The sequence below is a fragment of the Quercus robur genome, chromosome 9 (assembly GCF_932294415.1).
Source record: "Quercus robur chromosome 9, dhQueRobu3.1, whole genome shotgun sequence".
Classification (NCBI taxonomy): Eukaryota; Viridiplantae; Streptophyta; class Magnoliopsida; order Fagales; family Fagaceae; genus Quercus; species Quercus robur.
Genome location: NC_065542.1, coordinates 48,484,037 through 48,504,613, shown reverse-complemented (window position 1 = coordinate 48,504,613; position 20,577 = coordinate 48,484,037). Strand labels below are relative to the sequence as shown.

General features: G+C 33.7%; 3 protein-coding genes across 4 annotated transcripts in view; 2 read left to right on the top strand and 1 right to left on the bottom strand.

Moving 5' to 3' along the window:
• LOC126698821 (mitogen-activated protein kinase kinase kinase 20-like) overlaps positions 1 to 8,324 on the top strand; it is a 28,522-nt gene extending 20,198 nt beyond the window's left edge. The window contains exon 8 of the transcript XR_007646599.1: positions 8,239 to 8,324. The gene's annotated coding sequence lies outside the window, so the exon portion shown is untranslated. The remainder of the gene's footprint in view (positions 1 to 8,238) is intronic.
• Positions 1 to 15,179, top strand: part of LOC126698820 (mitogen-activated protein kinase kinase kinase 20-like) — a 28,050-nt gene extending 12,871 nt beyond the window's left edge. Inside the window, exon 3 of one of the 2 annotated variants that reach the window (XM_050396285.1) lies at positions 14,812 to 15,179. In XM_050396285.1, coding sequence (XP_050252242.1) covers positions 14,812 to 15,106 — 295 coding nt within the window. In that variant the 3' untranslated portion in view covers positions 15,107 to 15,179. Of the gene's footprint in view, positions 1 to 14,604 lie in introns of both variants that reach the window. The other variant, XM_050396284.1, reaches the window with a different exon arrangement.
• Positions 15,180 to 17,125: 1,946 nt separating this feature from the next.
• LOC126700361 (uncharacterized) lies at positions 17,126 to 19,541 on the bottom strand. The gene is made up of 2 exons (XM_050398464.1): positions 19,233 to 19,541; positions 17,126 to 18,498 (listed from the first exon to the last, which is right to left on the bottom strand). Exon 2 carries the CDS (start codon positions 17,964 to 17,966, stop codon positions 17,349 to 17,351), a length of 618 nt encoding a protein of 205 aa, XP_050254421.1. The 5' UTR covers positions 17,967 to 18,498; positions 19,233 to 19,541; the 3' UTR covers positions 17,126 to 17,348.
• Positions 19,542 to 20,577: the final 1,036 nt, after the last annotated feature.

The following is a 20,577-nucleotide window of genomic DNA, read 5'->3' as shown; positions in this document are numbered from 1 at the left end:
ACGAAGTAACAAAAAATAGTATATATGTGCTAAGAAAGAGATGGGGTTATCAAAATGCAGGCTAATGGTAATACAGTTTGATGTGCTTGTTGTTGGTTTTGGGCCTTTTGGCAATTCGCATGAAAAGTGCAGGATCATTGTCACCAGGTCTGTACGTTATTTATTTATTTATTGTTAAATCAGCATTTCTTTGATTTTAATTTTGAACATGTTCTAATTCATATTAATGGATCATTGGATTGATAGGTATGTGAAGGAGTGGGAGAAGATCGTGTGGAGGATGTGTTAGTGGATTGACTACAAGGATGGGTGCAAGCCCATGGACTTGACTTCATGGTTAGTGTTTGGTGGGTCATTGCCAAGCCTTTGAGAAGGGCCTTGTTTATAAGGGCTTCAAGGTCTCTATTTTTGTGAATTGGTTAGTGAAACTAGTTTGTTATTATTATTTCTTTTTTTTTCAGTATATTGGGTAGTGAAGCTGTTAAGCATATGCTTCTTGATATTCTAATTTGAGAATTGACTTCCTATTGAATTGATACGGTTCCTTTGTTGGTTAATAAATGATTTTATGATTTTAATCATGAATTTCATTCTGAGTTCCTTTCAATGTGATATGATGGTTTCACTCTGTTGCGGATGGTTCATTTTAGTGGGTGCCTGAATGTTATAGTACAAGGAAGAGGTCAAAAGTTTTTTGGTTTTGTTGTTTTAGTCATTTTCATTTGAGCGAACTATGTATTCGACTCAAATGCATCTAAGGTTGTTAGGTAGAGATTTATGTTGGCAGTCCATGATACTTGACGGTTGTGTGTACTGTGTTCACTAACCGATAAAAGATAAATTTTTTCATGCTTTCTTACATTTTCTAGGGTCTAAAGAAGACATTTTAAGTTGAGAAGATACGTTGGTTTTTTAATTTTTAAAGCAGGTTCAAATTAATTTCTTTGATGTTGCGTGTTTACTGGTCGTGCCATACTTTCACTGGTTGCAAGACACCAGACCTGTCTAATTTTGAAGATGGTAAAAAATAGAGTGTTTGTTATCTGAAACTTCTGTTTGCCATTCATATGTAGGTGTTGGGTTGCTGAACCATTACCATACAGTGTTGTTATCAATTTTTTCTTGGTATGAGGTAGTATTCATTTATCCATGATTGGTGAACTAGGTTCTGACCACTGTAGTGTAGTGGCTGAACTATCATTTTGATTTTTTTTTTTTTGATAGGTATGAACTATAATTTTGATTTAAAGTGATTTTTATGATAATTTTATAATATTAATTCTAGAAACTGTATTTCATAGCATTTCAATGATGTCTAACATTCCTGAGTGACACAGGATGTCCCTGCCCCTGAAATAATAGTGACTTTTCCAATAATCAGTGATCCACATAATGCAGCTTCCGTGGATTGGAAAACAACTTGATGGACCCTTCCTAGTAATCTTACCCTTTGTATTGAGGCAAATAAGGTCAGTTCGATATGTTTTGTCAACCTGTATGTTGGGTTCATTGGTAGACTTTTAACAAAACTAGACTTTGTATTATGATATAAATGATCCAAATTCGGCCTTTACATCAAATGATTATGTTGGTTGTTGTTGGTTTGCAAAAAAGACTACTGTATTTCAATGATTCTCCATTTTTTACACTTATCAGAAAAAAAAATAAAATAATTTTCAGTATTTTACTCCAGTGGGATTGAAGGGTGGCTGTGTGGGTGAGCAGTTACATCAAATATGCAGGACATCTGGGGAACGGGTCTCCTTTGATTCAACAAATACCTGTGATTCCTCCTAATGCGCTTCTGTTGATTTTTTTTAAATGTTCGCAGCAGGGGTGTTTTAATCCTGCATAAATGAAACAATTTAGATATATGCTACTTCCAGTATTTGTCTGCACATGTTTTCTCCTGGTGCTGTAACTTGTTCATGAATATTGCTTGTCCCCAAGTAATTGTACTTCTGTTCAAATTGATGGTGAAGATGCTCAGCAAATATTCTTGCTGCAATAATTGTGTTGGAAGCTGTTGCCGCACGTACTCGTTCACTGTTTTTACAGTCATGGGTAATTTTTCAGCTTGCATTCTTATGATTCAAATTTATATACGGTCATAGAATAAGAGATGGTAGGGAAGTGGAGAAATTTATTGAAGGTTTTATGTGACTAGCATAATTATAAAGTTTTAGTGAAATATCTATAAGATCATTTCATGGCCTGTTATGATCTGTGGTTCAACAATACCTTAGTCCCAATTTTTTTTCTTTGGGTTGGCTGTGGGTCCTCACCACATTAGTTTGGTTTGGCCAAGTGTATTCTTTTCTACAATTCTAATTTATTTGAAGTTATACTATTAGTTACTCCTTATTTTGACATGTCCTTTTTTACTAAGCCTATTATTATTTGGTGTCTTCTCTACCTTTTTTTCATTCTCTCAACTTTAATTAATTCACTCTTTCTTAAAAGTTACATTCACTTGAACTAAAGCTGGGATGAGAATGTTGAAGATACGTTGGTTTTTTAATTTTTAAAGTGGGTTCAAATTAATTTCTTTGATGTCGCATGTTCGCTGCTTGTGCCATACTGCACTGGTTGTAAGACACCAGACCTGTCTAATTTTGAAGATGGTAAAAAATAGAGGGTTTGTTTTCCGAAACTTCTGTTTGCCATTCATATGCAGGTGTTGGGTTGCTGAACTATTATCATACAGTGTTGTTATCAAGTTTTTCTTGGTATGAGGTAGAATCATTTATCCATGATTGGTGAACTATGTTCTGGCCACTGTATTGTTGTGCCTGAACCGTCATTTTGATTTAAAATGATTTTATGATAATTTTATAATGTCAATTCCAGAACCTTAATTTCATATCATTTCAATGATGTCTAACTTCCTGGAGTGCACCTAATGTCCCTGCCAATGAAATAATGGTGACTTTTCTAATAAACAGTGATCCACATAATGCAGCTTCCATGGATTGGGAAATAACTCCATGGACCATTCCTAGTAATCTTGCCCTTTGTATTGAGGCAAACAAAGTCAGTTAGATATGTTTTGTCAACCTGTATGTTGAGTTCATTTGTAGACTATTAACACAACTAGACTTAGTATTATGATATAAATGATCCAAATTTGGCCTTTACATCAAATGATTATGTTGGTTGTTGTCGGATTGCAAAATCGACTCCTGTATTTCAATGATTCTCCATTTTTCACACGTATCATTAAAATAAAATAATTTTTTTTTCAGTATTTTTCTCTAGTGGGAGTGAAAGGTGGCTGTATGGATGAGCAATTACGTCAAATATACAGGACATCTGGAGTACGGGTCTCCTCTGACACAACAAATACATGTGATTCCTTCTATCGTGATTCTGTTGACTTTGTTTTAAATGTTTGCAGCAGGGATGTTTTAGTCCTGCAGAAATGAAACAATTTAGATATATGCTACTTCCAGTATTTGTCTGCACTTGTTTTTTACTGGTGTTGTAACTTGTTCAGGAATATTGCAGGGCCCCAAGTCATTGTACTTCTGTTCAAATTGATGGTGAAGATGCTCGGCAAACATTTGTGCTGCAATAATTGTGTTGGCAGCTGTTGCTGCATGCACTCGTTCACAGTTTTTACAGGCGCGGGTAATTTTTCAGCTCTCATTCTTATGATTCAAATTTATATATGGTCATGGAATAAGAGCTGGTGGGGAAGTCAAGAAATATATTGAAGGTATTATGTGACTAGCACATGTATAAAGTTTGAGTGAAATATCTATAAGATCATTTCATGGCCTGTTATTATCTGTGGTTAAACAACAACAATACCTTAGTCCTGATTTTTTTTTTTTGGGTTGGCTGTGGATCCTCACCACATTAGTTATGTTTGGCCAAGTGTAATGTTTTCCTCAATTCTAATCTATTTGAACTTATAGTATTTGTTACTCCTTTTATTGACATGTCCTTTTTTACTAAGACTATTATTATTTGGGATCTTCCTTTACCTTTTTTTGTTCTCTCAACTTGAATTAATTCGCTCTTTCTTAGTAAGTTACATTCTCATAAAATGAGCTGGGATGAGAATGTTGACATGGTTGTTAAAGAATATTAGGAAAAATATGATAATGAATTCAGAAATATGGACAAAGGAATAGATGTCATATAGATGGTTTGTTCATGTGCGGGGAGATTGATTATTGCATATGAGAGAGTGATTTAATATAAGAGTGAAAAGAGGTAGAGAGGCAAATCATGTGGTCTATCTCTATTAGTTGATAGGCTGAATGATGGGAAAGAAACACATGTGGTTGACTTCAATTAGTTTATGAGGACCATAGAATCAGTCCCAATTAATTGGGATCAAGTCTTGGTTGCTTTGAGTTTTGAACATAGAACATGTTTCCTCTTTGTTGTTACCACAACCGTGATAAGTTCTTTGAGGGATTGATTGAACTGGAGGGAAATCAATGGTATACTTTATCTATATTTTATTTGAATTTTTCGATATGATTGCAATGGCTTATTAAAGTCTTCCATATATTGATCATATTGTTTGTAAAAGCTTGGGGTACAAAAGATAGGTTTTAAAAATTATGGACCGAAGCACTGTGATTAATTTCCTGAATTATTGTGGTTTGAAAGTTTTTTAAGAATCGATTTTTGATTGGAAACCTAAATTTCAATACTCCCTGTCAATCTTAAAGTATCTGTGGTAGCTTCACTGTAATTCCTACATTTTTTAACCGCAATATTCTAGTCCTTTAGTGCAGTTCCTATGTATATAATTGTGCTTTCCTTTTGTCGTTATTATAATTAATAATAACTAAATTTTTTTTTTTTTGTCCTTTTATTACTTTGTGATATTCATGTTTTATATGATATCCATTTCACCACAGGCTTTGGTAATTAAAGGTAATCGTGCTGAAGCAAAATTTGAACTGTCTTTAAGATATGCCTTATGCTGCGGAAATTTCCTCCCGAAGAATCCTCTGTATGTGATTTGGTTTTCCTATTTTTACTCTATGAATTTTAGAAATTTCACTCTATAATTGTTTCTTTTTCAAATGCTTTTGTGGAATTTGTCATGATGATATATTGAAAAGCATTCTTCTTATTGTATGTTCAGAGTTGAAAATGCCTCTGACTTCATTGATTGTTATGAACACTCAATTTCAGCTCAGTTTCCAGCTATATATAGCTTCACTTGTGGCTGTTCAACTGGCCTTTCTTCTATATACATGATAAGATCATATTAACTAGTTTCCTTCCTGGAACAAGTTGCAATATCTTGTACCTGCTTCTGTCCACAGCTATGTAGCTTGGTGTGGTTCTAAAACCCACTTGGAAGCTGTAGTATCAACTTTGATCTGTTGGTCTTTAATTGGTTGAACTTGAAGGTTCTTATTTTAGTGTAGACACTAAGTGAGCATAGGTGTGGAAATCTTGGTTGTAAGGACAGCTTATTGAATGGTCTATATAGTCTATGAAACTGAAGCTTCTTATTTTGGTGTGGACACTTAGTGAGCATAGGTGTAGAAATCTTGGTTGTATGGACAGCTTATTGAATGGTCTATATAATATATCGTTAATGGTCTGTATGGTGGTCCATGAGCTTGCTGTGCCATATTGTTGGCCAATCAAATACAGAGCAGTGAGCATCATGGCTGCACTTTTAAAAGGCTGATTTTATTTCTATTTTTCTCTATGCGAATGTTTTCTTAAACATTTGCTTTATATGGACTCCAGGACATTTGTCTAAAATCAAATTTGTGTGCTTATGAATGTAAATTATATAGGTTAATGGCTTATTATCAATCCGTATACAATAATGCAGTCTAGATAAAATTATTTCATGGTCATCTTGTTATAACTGCTTTAGGATTCATTTAATTTGAAGGATAATTGCAGTAAATCCGGTTGTGGTTAGGGTCGTTTTCACTTTGCCTATCTATGATTTGAAAAGTGTCGTTTTACCCACCTAAGGTTCGCTTCTTTAGGGCTCTATAACCCACCTTTATTAAAAACAAAAGTAAATATCCAATTTTGCTCTATTTTTATGTCTCTCTCCTCCAAAGCTGAAAAAACTTGAAAAGAAAAGAGAAAAAAAAATCTAAAAGTTAAGTTTTGTAAAAATTAAGAACAAGCATGATCTATATCCAGTTTCCATTCTCTCTCTTAGTCTCTCACTTGAACTAGCAATGCGACAAAGCATGTAAGTATAATCTCAGCATTGGCAGTAAATAAAAAACAAATTTAAGTCCAATAGAAAATACTCCTAATATGATGAACTAAGAAAGTGGAGCCATGCAGGGGCTTTGATTTTTCCACCAACATACTGCTTCAGCTTCTTTGAAAATGTAAAAGTAAAAAAGTAAAATGATGTTTCTGTTTGTTTCAATTTCACACTTTCACATAATCTATTGATTATATTCTATTTTTTGACTCTTTTCCGTTACTTGGTTTGTCCGCCATATTCTTTGGTTGAAAATCCAAATGACTTGGGCTGGAGATGATTTTCACATCAACATGTCACAAGGGCCAAGATATTTGCACATGGATTAAATTGAATATGCATTTGGACATTATTCTGTGGATTTGGAATGGTATTGTTCGAACTCTTTTTCCTCTCTTTTTCAAACAAGTTGATTTGTAAGAATTTTGAATTTCATTTGTAGTGTTCATGCATTTTTGTAAAAACTTCAAACCCTAGTTTTTGATTCATGTGATGTTTGTTTTTGTCTAAAAATTTATTTTTAACAGAGAAATAGTTGAGTTGGGCCACAAAAGGCTAACGGAGCGAATCTCAGGTGGGTGAAGTGACATTTTTCAAACTACAGGTAGGTAAGGTGAAAACAGGACTAACCACAAGTGGGCAACTGTAATTACCCTTAATTTTTTCATGCAGTGATTTTGTGAGGAATCACCTCTAGGTTTCTTTGTCATTCATTTTGAATGTGTTTCTGCAGCCTGATATGGAGATGGTGACTCGAGGCTTGGAGAAACATTTGAAAGTGGAACAGAAGTTATTTCTGTTAAATATGCTTGTTGGGGTTTGTGGTTGAAGAGAGTCATATAAGTGCAATAGAAGCTCTTGGTTTGGTACATCCTTATATTTATCTCTCTCAACAAATAGCAAATTGTAACTTATGGGGAACGTGTATTTTATTGGTATAACTTAAATTATTTGGATAAAAATACAATGTCTTTCAATAGAAATAGAGGCAGGAGTAACACAAATAACATAAAACCAATGAAGTTGATAGGGAAAAGGGGGCTGGGGAGGGAGGGGGAGAGAGGGAGAGAGAGATGCTACCCTCCATTCAGAATTCTGTAAATACTATGACTTGATATTTGCCACACTTTTGGCGCTCTGGTGGCAGAAATGAAAATGGAACTCATCTTCAAAACTTGTTTCAAATACGAATCCAAATTCTATGAATGCACAAAATGCATTTTAATGCATACTTAGAAGCATTTTTGAGAATGACTGACTAATATCTTCAGCAGCATCATCATCACTCTTCTTTTGCCAGTTTGGAAAGTCAGCAGTTCTAAAATTTTCTAAAAGCGGCTTCTTAGAGTTTCTATATGCAGCTTCTTTTTCTTCTTGTGTGCGTGTGTACATTTCTGATCTTTTTCACCTTCAGCCTTGTAGGTGCCCTCTTAGGAAGGTATTGGCGATGAACAGGAAGGCAAGTATACATGATAAGTATGTTTGTAGCAACACATTGAATTTTAAATTCTTTTGAATAAATTCTTTCATGTGTATACAATGTATATCTGCTCAGTTCATATCTCATTGTTTTCTGCAATATATTTTTTTTCCTGCATTTTTCTTTTTTGGATGGGGTTGGGGAGGATAGGTGATCAATTATCTTATTCTAATACGGTAATACCATGAGCAACTCTGTAGTTTACAGTCTCAAATCACTTAAGTTACTTTTTCTCGTTTTTAATTAGCAAGAGCATAATCTTCCTGGTAACAATTATTATACACCAAGATGTCTTTGTGGTATGGCCACACTAGGTATTTTAAATGAGCAATAATATTCTGCACATCAGGTTTCCATTCAAGTGAGTTCTCATACCATTCATATAAAGTTTTGCAGAATTTATTTCGTTTAGGAAAATTTATTGAAATTACAGCAACTCAACTTATCCTGAATGCCATCAATAAATGTGGATGAAAGTTGGTATTAAATTACCATTAAACCCTAAGGTTGAAATGAACTAATATCCTCTCCAATATTGCAGGTGGTATCTTGTGAAAACCCTTTTTGCAACAGATCTCTCTCGTGTGGTCTATAGGCATGTGTCATCTGCTTGAAACTGATGCATGCATAAGATAAGTTCTCCCAACCTTAGAGTCAATGTTTACTTGTATCCCTTATAGTTTTGATCCCACCAATTACTATTATTTTAGGTTGATATATTTGATAAACCCCTATATTTGTATCCAGTTAAAAAGTTAGGACAGTTATTTTTATCAATAATTTGATAATTGGACAGTTCATTCATGGTTAAGAAGTTTACGTACTTCCCAAGTTAGAAGTCAATTTATATTCTACGTGCTTTTGGATATAGTATTTTGTTAAAAGCTAGTTTAAATATGGTTGTAACTAGAAAAAGTAAGATTTTAAAAGGTAGCATATAATCAAATAAGCCAAAAAGCTTCTTCTCAAAAAAAAATCTTAAAAGTTAAGTAGTGAGAATTCATTTTTCATAGTTTTGAGTTAGTGTCAATTTAGGTATCTCGAAGTTTCGGTCGCTTATTTGCTAAATATGATACAAAGATTGATTTTTTAATTTTATTTTATATAGCTTTTATGCTAAATGTGTGACAAAAATTAAAAAAAAAAAAAAAAAAACTAATTTTGTATTAAAATAAAGAGGAAAAAGCTAAAAGTTAAAAGCTTTTTTTTTCGAACACCCTTTCCAAATAACAATAAATATAAAAAAATTTAGTTAGTTGTCACGTTTTAAAACAATGCTGAAAATTAATATTTCGAATGTCTAAAACTCGAGTTCCAAGATAAAACTCAAGTTTTTAAGTCTCGATTTGTAAGCCGATGGGGAAAAAAATCCACGTGGAAATCGAGTTTTAAAGACTCGAGTTCTATAAATTGCAGAAAAACGCCGCTATAGGGCATTAAAACATCACTATAGGACTTAAAAATGCCACTATAGGGCTGATCAGACTTATAAATTTTTTTTTTGCAGGAAAACGCTGCTATAGGGCTTTAAAACGTCCCTATAAGGCTTAAAAATGCCACTATAGGACTCCCTGTGGGGGTGATCACACTTATAAAAATTTTTTTCAGAAAAACACCGCTATAGGGCTTTAAAACGTCACTATAGGACTTAAAAACTCCACTATAGGGGAAACAATTTTTTTTTTCATGGAACTCGAGTCTTAAAGACTCGAGATCTATGTGGCATTTTCAATCCAAATCGTCTAGCCAAACACTCGCAAAGCGAGTTTATAAAACTCAAGTTTTAATATGGATCTCGAGTTTCTAAAACTCGAGATGCTATTTTTCTTAAAACTTTGAAACGTTGTCTAACTTACTACTTTGAATCCCTATTAACAGCTGTTCTGCACATTCCCTCTTTTTTTTCCCACAAACAAACAACAATTAGTTTTACACTTTTTTTTTTTTTTTTTGGAATCAACAAGATTCAAGTTATTGTTGTTGTTGTTGTTGTTTTTTTTTTTTTAATTTTTAATTTAATTTTTTATTTATACAAGATAGAAATTTTACTCTAGCCTAAGTGTATATGTGTGTGAAGCTTCCTTTTGAAAACTTGAACCTCGACCCTTACTCCCTACACTGCACAAAACACAATTTTAGGTTCAATTCAAAATATTGTCTTGGAGATACAATCTAAGTCTAAAGCTCGATCTTGTCAAGGCCTCTGTACTTCATCCATTTAAGTTGGTCCATTAGCTCAAAATCTATCAATATAATTTTTAATTATGTGTGAGAGGTTTTTGCAACAAGAAATACTAATGGTATATAGGAGGGTGACAATAGAATTAGGAGGGACAATGATGATTCGTTTAGGATAAAAAAAAAAGTCCAATGCTTAAGGTTCACTCACATCACAATTATGGACACAATTTGCATCCTTAAGGCTTGAGTCATTTGGCATCATGCCTTGAACACTGCATTATTTCTATCAATATGTTTCAAAGGGGTTTACTATTTCATTGTTTATAAAAGTCTGAGCTTCCATAATAGCTGCATGCCACTTAATAGATAAGAGATCATTTGACTTGAGGAAAAGTGGCTAACGAAGAAAGGAAGTTGTCACCTTCGCATTTATTGTTCTCGCCTATTAACACCCATTCGGTAACTAAGTTGGTTTTTTTTTTTTTTTTATTTATTATTATTTTTTTAGGAAGATATCTATAAGTTGGTTTGGTTGTTTAGTTGAACCATTTATGCAAATGAATTAATATAACCCACTGATTTTTTTTCATTAATTAAATTGGAAAAATGATATATATATATATATATATTTATTTATTTATTTAAATTTCTCATACTCATCTTTATATTTGACCATATTGTTCGTTAAGTGATCGTTTTTTCAACTAATGATCCAATAATCCAACTCTTGACTGGATTTACGTATAGCTTTTCAAAATTACTTTTAATTTTCATCAGGTTTCCATTCAAGTGAGTTCTCATACCATTCATATAAAGTTGCGGAATTTATATCGTTTAGGAAAAATTACAACAACTCAGCTTATCCTGAATGCCATCAATAAATGTGGATGAAAATTGGTATTAAACTACCATCAAACCCTAAGGTTGAAATGAACTAATATCCTCTCCAATATTGCAGGTGGTATCTTGTGAAAACCCCTTTTTGCAACAGATGTCTCTCGTGCGATCTATAGGCATGTGGCATCTGCTTGCAATTGATGAATGCATAAGATAAGTGCTCCCAACCTTAAGAGTCAATGTTTACTTTTATCCCTTATAGTTTTTGTAGGGATAAAGTCTCCAGATCAAACAATGGGCCTTGGGCCCCATATAGAATTTGACCACGTCCGAGGAGAGGGTGTGGGCGCCAAAAAAGACTCCTGGCCCAATTCTTATGGGCCCAAACTTGTTTAAAAGGTTGTCCAAGGATAAATGTCTCCTCGGACGTACCAAGTATGGCTCCAACATGCACCTTACCAGCAATAAAGAATCACTCCAACGAGTATTAGTGGCAGGGATGAGTCCCACAAGCCTGTGAGAGGGAAGAGAGTATAGGATGTCAAGGGAAAGACTACAGCTGCCACATTAAATGCATGATAGCTACTTTTCTGGCCACATTAATGTGGAGAGGACTGGCGAACAGTGTTACCTTGGCTACTACAACTCACAGAAAGATGGGAGAGATGTCTGATGGGACGGGCACTCAAGTGAAAGTCCAGATGATCAACAAGTGTAAGGTTCTGATGACTTCAAGGGGGCTATATAAGAGAAGGGAATCCCTATGAGAAAGGGGATCGGAAAAATGGAGGAAGATAGAAGAGAAGAAGAAGAGAAAGACCATAACTTTTGAACAGAGACAAGGATGCAACTCATACGTCTCCTCGGACCATATAGGAGATTTTCTTACTTTTGATTGTTGTATAGCCCAAAGTTAACTAGCACACACTTCGTTAGGGCCCAGTTCTGTAACCCACTCTCTACAAATTTATTGTCTAGGGCTCTTTGGGCCAGAATCCCATAACTGTTGGGCCCAGGCCACGAATTGAGTCCCTACAGTTTTGATCCCACCAATTAGTATTTTTTTAACTTGATATGTTTAATAAACCTCTATGTTCATATCCAGTTAAAAAGTTGGACAATTCTTTTTATTTTATTTTAATTATTCGATAGTTGGGGGTAGAAGATTTGAACCTTGGTTGGAAACACTAAAAAGTTTCAACTAGTTAAATTACAGAACACTTGGCTAGACAATTCATTCCTGATTAAGAAGTTTATGTACTTCCCAAGCTAGAAGTCAATTTATATTCTACATGCTTTTGGGTATAGTATGTTGTTAAAAGCTAGTTAAAATACGATTGTAATTAGAAAAGTGAGAATGGTAGCATATAATCAAATTAGCCAAAAAGCTTCCTCTAAAAAAAAAAAAAAAAAAAATCTAAAAAGCTAAGTTGCAAGAATTCATTTTTTTTTTGGTAGTTTTGAGTTAGTGTCCATTTAGGTATCTCGAGGTTTCGGCACTTATTTGCTAAATATGATACAAAGATAGACTTTTTAATTTTATTTTATATCGCTTTTTTCTAAATGTGTTACAAAAAGTTAAAAAAAGAAGAAGAAGCTAATTTTGTTAAATTTTGTATTAAAACAAAGAGACAAAAGTTAAAAGCTTTTCTTCTTTCTTCTTCTTCTTCTTCCTTTTTTTTTTTTTCAAACAGATAATAATTAGTCTTTACATTTTTTTTATAATTTTTTTTGAACCAACAAGATTCATGTTAAAGACACAATCTTAGGTTCAATTCAAAATATTATCTTGGAGTTACGATCTAAGTCTAAAGCTTGATCTTGCCACGCCTATATACTCAATCCACTTAAGCTGGTCCATTAGCTTAAAATCTATCAATATAATTTTTAATTATGTGAGTGAGTGGTTTTTGCAACAAGAAATACCAATGGTATATAGGAGGGGTACAATAGGATTAGGAGGGATGATGATTATTTGTTATTAGGATAAAAAAGTCCAAAGCTCAAGGTTAAGTAACACTCACAATTATGCACTTAATTTGCATCCTTAAGCATGGCGTGTGGCATCATGCCTTGAACACTCCATGATTTATATCAACGTATGTTCCAAAGGGGTTTACTATTTCATTATTTATATTGGTCCAAGCTTCTATAGCAGCTGCACTCCACTCATCAAATAAGATCATTTGACGTGTGGAATAGTGATTTAAAAAAAACAAAGGAAGTCGTCATCTTCACATTTATTGTTCTCACCTATTAACATCATCATATTCGATATCTAAGTTGGTTTGGTTGTTTAATTGGACCATTTATGCAATTGAGTTAATATAGCCCATTGAATTTTTTTTTTACATTAATTAAATTGGAAAAATAATATTTTTTAAAAAAATTTAAATTTCTCATACTTATTTTTATATTTGACCATATTGTTCGATAAGTGATCATTTGTTCAACTATTGATCCAATAATCTGACTCTTAACGGGGTTAACAAATAGGTTTTCAAAATTACTTTTATTTTTTTTTAAAGAACCAAAAAAGAAAAGTAAGAGATTTAATTTTATTATTAATTAAAGTAAAATTAAATATAAAAATGGTAAAATTACCAATTTTTCAAAAAAAGTTTTAAAAATTTTAAAATATTTATTTGTCCTTACTATTTCATCAATGACAACTAGTTCAATTAGTGATCTAATAACCGGACTCATACACTAGATTAAAAAAAATATTAAAAAAAGATATTCATGATATTATAATTAATTAATTAATGTATTAAAAAAAATATAAAAACTTTAAAAGTACCTACATTTATTTATTTATTTTTGAAATTAGAAGCCTTTTTTTTTTCCTTAAAGAAATTCATAAAGTCTTTTTATCCTACCACCGACTTTGGTTAGTTTTAGCTTATAGAAAAAGCAACGCTGTTAAAAATTTAAAAATCAAAATAAAGGTTTTTTCCCAACAAAAAAAAAAAAAAGAAAGGGTTTTCCGAAACGAAGTCGTAAACTTTTGTTGTTCGAATTTGAAATTATCCGACCGTTAACTCCAACCCTTAAACCGACGTATATATAGTCAGCGTCGAAAATAAGCATCAAAATTATTCAACCGTTCTGAAACAAGAACGCACTTCTCTATTTCTCTTCAAACCCTTTCTTAAAACCACTGCTTATTCCACCATCAGCAAAGTTTCGTATACCCCACTCTTTGTTTCTCTTCAAACCCACTGCTTGATACAAATTTCTGCCAATCAATCGAAATTCAGTCTTTTGGTTGTATCATGGGAGGAATGAAGCGAAGCAGAGAGGACTACATTGCCGGTGGTGAGGTTTCTCTGGGTTACAGAGTACCGTCCTGGAGCAGAGGCCAATTGCTTGGCCGTGGAGGGTTCGGTTCTGTTTTCGTTGCCAAACTGAAGAAACCCTGTTTGGGATTTCCTCCAATCATGGCTGTGAAATCAGAAAACGCTGCTTCTGGTCCATCTTCACTCTCAATTGAACAACAGTTTCTTCAGGCTTTAAAAGGGTGTCCTAATGTGGTTCAATACTTTGGATCAGACATCACAACCACCAACTCTGGTGACATCATTCACAACGTTTTTCTTGAGCTTGCTTCAGGAAGCTTGGCCGATTTCATCAAGAAATATGGTTCTGGTACTGGGATGCCTGAGGTTCTAGTCAGGAATTGTACGCGGTCTATTTTGATTGGATTGAAGCAAGTTCATGACCGTGAATTTGTACATTGTGATATCAAGCCTCACAATGTCCTGTTAGTACCTAATGGGGATGGTTATGTTGCTAAAGTTGCGGACTTTGGGTTGGCAAAGAGGCAGAATGTGAGGGATGCTAGTGGTGTCAGAGGCACACCTTTGTTCTTTTCTCCTGAGATGGCGAGTTATGGAATTCAGGAAGCGCCTTCAGATATTTGGGCACTTGGGTGTAGTGTGCTGATGATGTTGACTGGAAAACCACCGTGGGCTTCTACCCCTAAATCCGAACTTATGTCTCGGATAGCTACTGAGTCACCAACGATTCCACCCCATATCTCAAAAGCAGCCCAAAACTTCTTGAGTTGCTGCTTTGTGAGGCATCCTGTGAAGAGGTTGACGGCTACGGAGCTATTGAGTCACATCTTTTTACTAGAATCAGATGAGGGTGAAGAAGTATACATTCAAGAAAAGGCTAAAGTTTCAGATGAGAAGAGTCTTGAAGTAAAGCCTCAATCACAACGTTGTCCTTCAGCTTTGCCAAGTTTTATACCTCTTCCTTCTTCATCATCTGAGGAGGAAGAAGAGCACATCCCTGCTGCAGCGAAGCGAGCATGTTACAGACAGATCCATCCTGTGGCAATCATGGGTTGCCAACCTCCCGTCACTTTTACTGTTCGTGCGAATTGAGACATAGCAAACATTTTGTTTGCATTTGTAAATCATTTTTTCATTGTAATTGATTAATTTTTTTTGGTTTCAGAAGTTGTATAGTATTGAATTAGTAAATATAAAGGATTTTGCGTTTCTGGTTCTTCAAGGTTTACTGTTTTTAAGTGTTTTTTATTTTCATTGCTCATTTATATACTAGTAGAGGTAGTTTCTAAACATGATAGTGTCCTTAGCCCTAAGCAGGGTAGCTGGGAGATGCAGCCTAAAGATATTAGTAATCTATCTACTTCAATTATAACATTGTTTAACTTGGTTATGCTTGTACTTCAACTGATATCCTTGCTTAACTTGTGTTCTGTTTCTACTTCAATTGTAGTAATCCTATTTCCATCTGTATTTGACTGTGGTATCAAAGATATTAGTAAAAGAATATAAATTGATGAAGTAACAAAAGATAGTATATAAGTGCCAAGAAAGAGATGGGGTATCACAATGCAGGCTAATGGTAATACAGTTTGATGTGCTTGTTTTTGGTTTTGGCAATTCGCATGAAGAGTGCAGGATCATTGTCACCAGGTCTGTACGTTATATTTTTTGGTGTTAAATCAGCATTTTTTTATTTGAATTTTGAACATATTCTAATTCGTATTAATTAATCATAGGATTGCTAGGTATGTGGAGGAGTGGGAGAAGATAGTGTGGAGGATAGGGCAGTGGATTGGCTACAAGGATGGGTACAAGTCCATGGACTTGATCTTCATGGAGAGTGTGTGGTGGGTCTTTGCCAAGCCTTTGAGAAGGGCCTTTTTTATAAGGGTTTCAAGGTCTGTATATTTATGAATTGGTTAATGAAACTTGTTTGTTATTATTATCTGTTTTTTTTTTTTCAGTGAATTGGGTAATGAAGCTGTTAAGCATATGCATCTTGATATTCTAATTTGAGAATTGACTTCCTATTGAATTGATATGTGTCCTTTATTGGTTAATGAATCATTTTATGATTTTGATCTTGAATTTCACACTGAGTTCCTTCTAATGTGATATGATGGTTTCACTCTGTTGCTGATGGTTCATTTTAATGGCTGCCGGAAAGTTTTAGTACAAGGAAGAAGTCAAAAGTTTTTTGGTTTTGTTGTTTTAGTCATTTTCATTTTGAGTGAACTATGTATTTAACTCAAATGCATCTAAGATTATTAGGTAGGGATTTATGTTGGCAGTCCATGATACTTGAAGGTCATAATATCCTATTTTGTCTCATACTCCAATGAAAATCTAGTTTAGGTGGCATTTCTTCCCTTGTATGAACAAGGTGAAGGTCATAACTTTGGATTCAAGACCCATTAGTTGTGTGTACTGTGTTCACTAACGAATAAAAGATATAATTTTTCATGCTTTATTACATTTTTCATGCTTTATTACACCTAATAAACCATTACATAGGCTACATTTTGACATTGGGATTCCACAAAATGTTTGTGTGGGGGAGGATTTTGTTTCTGGCCACCCGCAAGCTTGTTTGTCCGCTTTGGGGAGCCAAACCTGCACGGTTTTGTTCTCAAGGACGAGTATGGGAAGACTCTGGATGCAGTCCCACATCAGCAAGAGAAGCGCCCCTCTCATGCCTCCTTGAGAAAAAAACTGTGCGGGCTTGGCTCCCCAGAGCGAACAAACAAGCTTGCGGATGGCCAGGAACAAAATCCTCCCCCACAGTTTGTTTAGGGAATTATACTAAGAAGTTACTATTCCTCCCTAGGGGCATAGGTCTTTACTAAATGTGTTGGTGTTTCCTTCTTAGAAGACTTAAATGCTGACAGAGAACTGGTAAAATGAATTTCATGTCCTGGCCACATCAACACTTGCCTATTATTACAAACGAAAGGCAAAGACAGAACTTCCATCAAAATAATGATGAACAACTTCATCAACCAGATAATAGAAACCTTTACAATAAAATGACAAAGAATGACATCCTATGAGCTAAAATATGAAGTTTTAAGACCATTCAAGATATCCTAGAAAAAATGACTAACCTCCATGTCTTTGCCATCCTACAACTGATGAAAAGACAATAAAAATAAGCCGCTTGCAGTATTTTCTGCACAAAACTCAGCAGTCAAATAAAACATAATATAATATCTTAACTGTAACATCATATTAGTAACTGATATGTAGGTGTGATTCTCTTATACATGTGTAGCATTCTTTGCAAAGTAATTCAACTAATAGCTCTCAGTTACTGGTTAAGAATTTGCCTTGCAGATCATTTGTTCAGATACCTCAGACTCTTTCTTTGTCTTCGTCTGACTTTAGGCTTATCAGCAGTTACCAAGGTTACATCATCCTCTCCAAATGAGTTGGTTGGATTTGAAGCACTTTTTGTCACCCTCCCTCCAATCCCATTCCTAGTGGCATCTGATGAAATGGCCCTATCACTATATGTACTCTTACCATGAGAGTTTGATGAAACAACTTCATGTTTCATTCCAGAATTCTTCAATCTAGTTGGGCTTCTTTTACAAGCAACTCTAGTTGGGGCGAGGACATTTGTGCCCATCTCAGAATGACAACTGGCTTTCTGATGTTCTTCTTTTGTCAAATCCCTTGAATTCAATATAGTATTATCATTGTCGAACTTATAATCAACCTTAGTATCCATTTGATTAACTGGTGTCTCATCTGACCCGGAATCCACATTTTTCATTGGACTATTTCCCTTAAATTTTCCAAGTACATCATTAAAAATGCTCTTTGTTAGCAAACAATTTTCTGGGTCTCCAAAGGAGGGCAGTAAGAGATCACGTATCCTAGTCACTGGGAGATCATTTAAAGAAAATGGCAACATTTTATTTGCACTCACCTGAAGACATGTTGAACTCATTACAAGCCAAAACTCTATGTTTGTCACCAGAACAACCAACAGCGTACTCCTTCCAGTTATAAGGAAATCCGCACTGGAAATGATTGCATACCTTTCACATCAGAATTTAGAATTTGAAATTATGTTAAAAGAACATGTTAACAAGAACATTTATAGACATAAATAATAATACAGATATAGCCACAAGGGAAAAAAAAAAATTACTATCTGACTCTTAATAGCATGGTTCCATTTTTACTTAATATTAAACCTTTCATACCAGCCTATAATACTAGTCCAAGTAGGTCTTCATCTCACTTGAGTCATGCTCAATTTTCAACCAGCAGTTATACCCAAGACGAAAGTCATATCATGCAGCCAGTAATGTAACAACAAGGAATTACATACCTCCGAAGCAAAGCAATTTTGATGCGTTTGAGACATATTTATACAATTACTGATTGTAATGTTGACGCCATCTGCTGTCTCAAGGGTGATGGCATCATGTCTCTTGGAAATTGCAGCAGAGCAAAAAACTCTTGTTCCTACTCTCCTGTAAAGGAACTAGGATTTAAGAATAATCAAATAAACAATGGATTGCTTGCGCAACAATCTCAAAAATTATAGTAATTGTGCAATTATGATATGATTAGCCAGCATTCATATTCAGAGTAAATCCACTCAACTAAACTTGAAAAAAAAAAAAAAGAGTATAAATTTCTTGTGAGGCAGTTCGATTTTATAGTATCAACAGCATATCTACTTTTCTGATGAAAATTGCCAATAAGCACTAACACAAATTGTACTTCCTTCCCCCACAAGATTGTGTGTTTAAGACTACATAATGCACGTGTAACTTACCAATAATTTTTTTTTTTTTTTAAATCTTGTTTTTTTCATTGATTGATATTAATAAAGAACAGTCATATAAAACATTTCTAAGGGAACAAAGAATCATAAAATGAAAAAAAGAAAAAACTAATAATTTCTTTTCCCAATTGATATTATTAAAAAACAATCATAGGAAACAGATAAACCTCTTGTTCTTTCCTAATATAATATCCAATAAGAATGTCATTTTCTCACTGGCAATGGTGAGGATTTTATATAATAATCCATAATTCAGACCAAAACTACTCTAACAACTTAAACAACATCCAAATCCCCATCTGGGTCCTCTTCATTTCTCTCAAATTTCTTCAAATATCACACAAAGATAGCATTTTTATTATATGGGAAACCAAAAAAAAAAGAAAAAAAAAAGAGTAGAGTGAAAAGCATTCTTACTCTGAAGAAGCAAACCCTCCAACAGCTAAACCTTTGCCATTAGCAGGCTTCCTCAACCACCAATCATGCAATAAAACCTGTACAACAATTTTTTTAAGCCCAAAAAAACAAACAAACAAACAAATACACTTACAGATTTGAAGAGTGAGGAAGAGACGATCGAGGTGTTGCGGGTTTGGGTTATCGGGTTTACATGCTTCAGTACCGATTTGGGTGATGCATTTGGGGCTGGAGCTTCAGCAGAGTCCGGGTTTGTTCTTGTCTTCACCATTGCCTGTGATTGCAGAATGGCGGGAAGGCAATGGCCACAAATCGATACTCCTTACGTTAATGGGCAACCGGGTTGAACTTGGGTATTTTTTTGGAGAGTTTAGATCTTGGGCTTTAATAGAATCGATTGGTGGGTTTAAAATGGGTTTTTGATTTTATTGGGTTGGTCATAACCCAACCCAACTTTCCAAAAGTGATCTGAGATGGCCAACCAATCAGATTGCATTAAAAAAAAAAAAAAGTTTTGTGTACTTCTTTTGCTTTTAGTTTTTAGCTTTTAAAAAAAAAAAAAAAGTGTGTGTTCACGTATAGCTTTTAATTAATTTTTTTTTTCTCACTTTCTCAAAGACCAATTATGTTATCTGTTCATCTAGTTATGATATGATTAGCCAAAATTATCGGCAGAGGAAATCCATTCAACTAAATATAAAAAAAAGTGTAAATTTCTTGTAGGGCTATTCGATTTTATAGAATCAAAATCAACAACATATCAACTTTTCTGATGATTGCCAATAAGCTCTATTTAAATTGTACTCTTCTCTCTCACAAAAGTGAGTGGAGGGTGAGATTGTGTGTTTAAAACTACATAATGCATATGTAACATATCAATAATTATTAAAAAAAAATTTAGTTTCTTTCATTAATTGATACTAGTTTGTAACCTCATGCATATGTATGGATAAATTTAAAGATATATAATAAGATGCATAATATAATTTATATATAAATATATATATAATTTAAATACTATTGATAGTCATTTTTATATTTTATTAACTTTTTAAAAAATTTTGTAAGGATATTATTAAGTATAAAATGTAAATTGTCTTTTTTTTTATTTATTTATAATTATTGTGAAGCATTTTTTTATTTTATTTTTAGGATTCATTTATTCTAGACTTTTTTGGTTTTTGTACTTAATAACTCACTTGGATGAATATTTATGATGTGGTCTCACATTTAATTCTAAAATTAAGAAATAAAACTCTTTAAGAATAAATAATTCAGGACGCATAGCGCAAAATTAAAACTCTAATTTAGAATTCTAATTTGAGTTTATCTTAATTTCACCTAT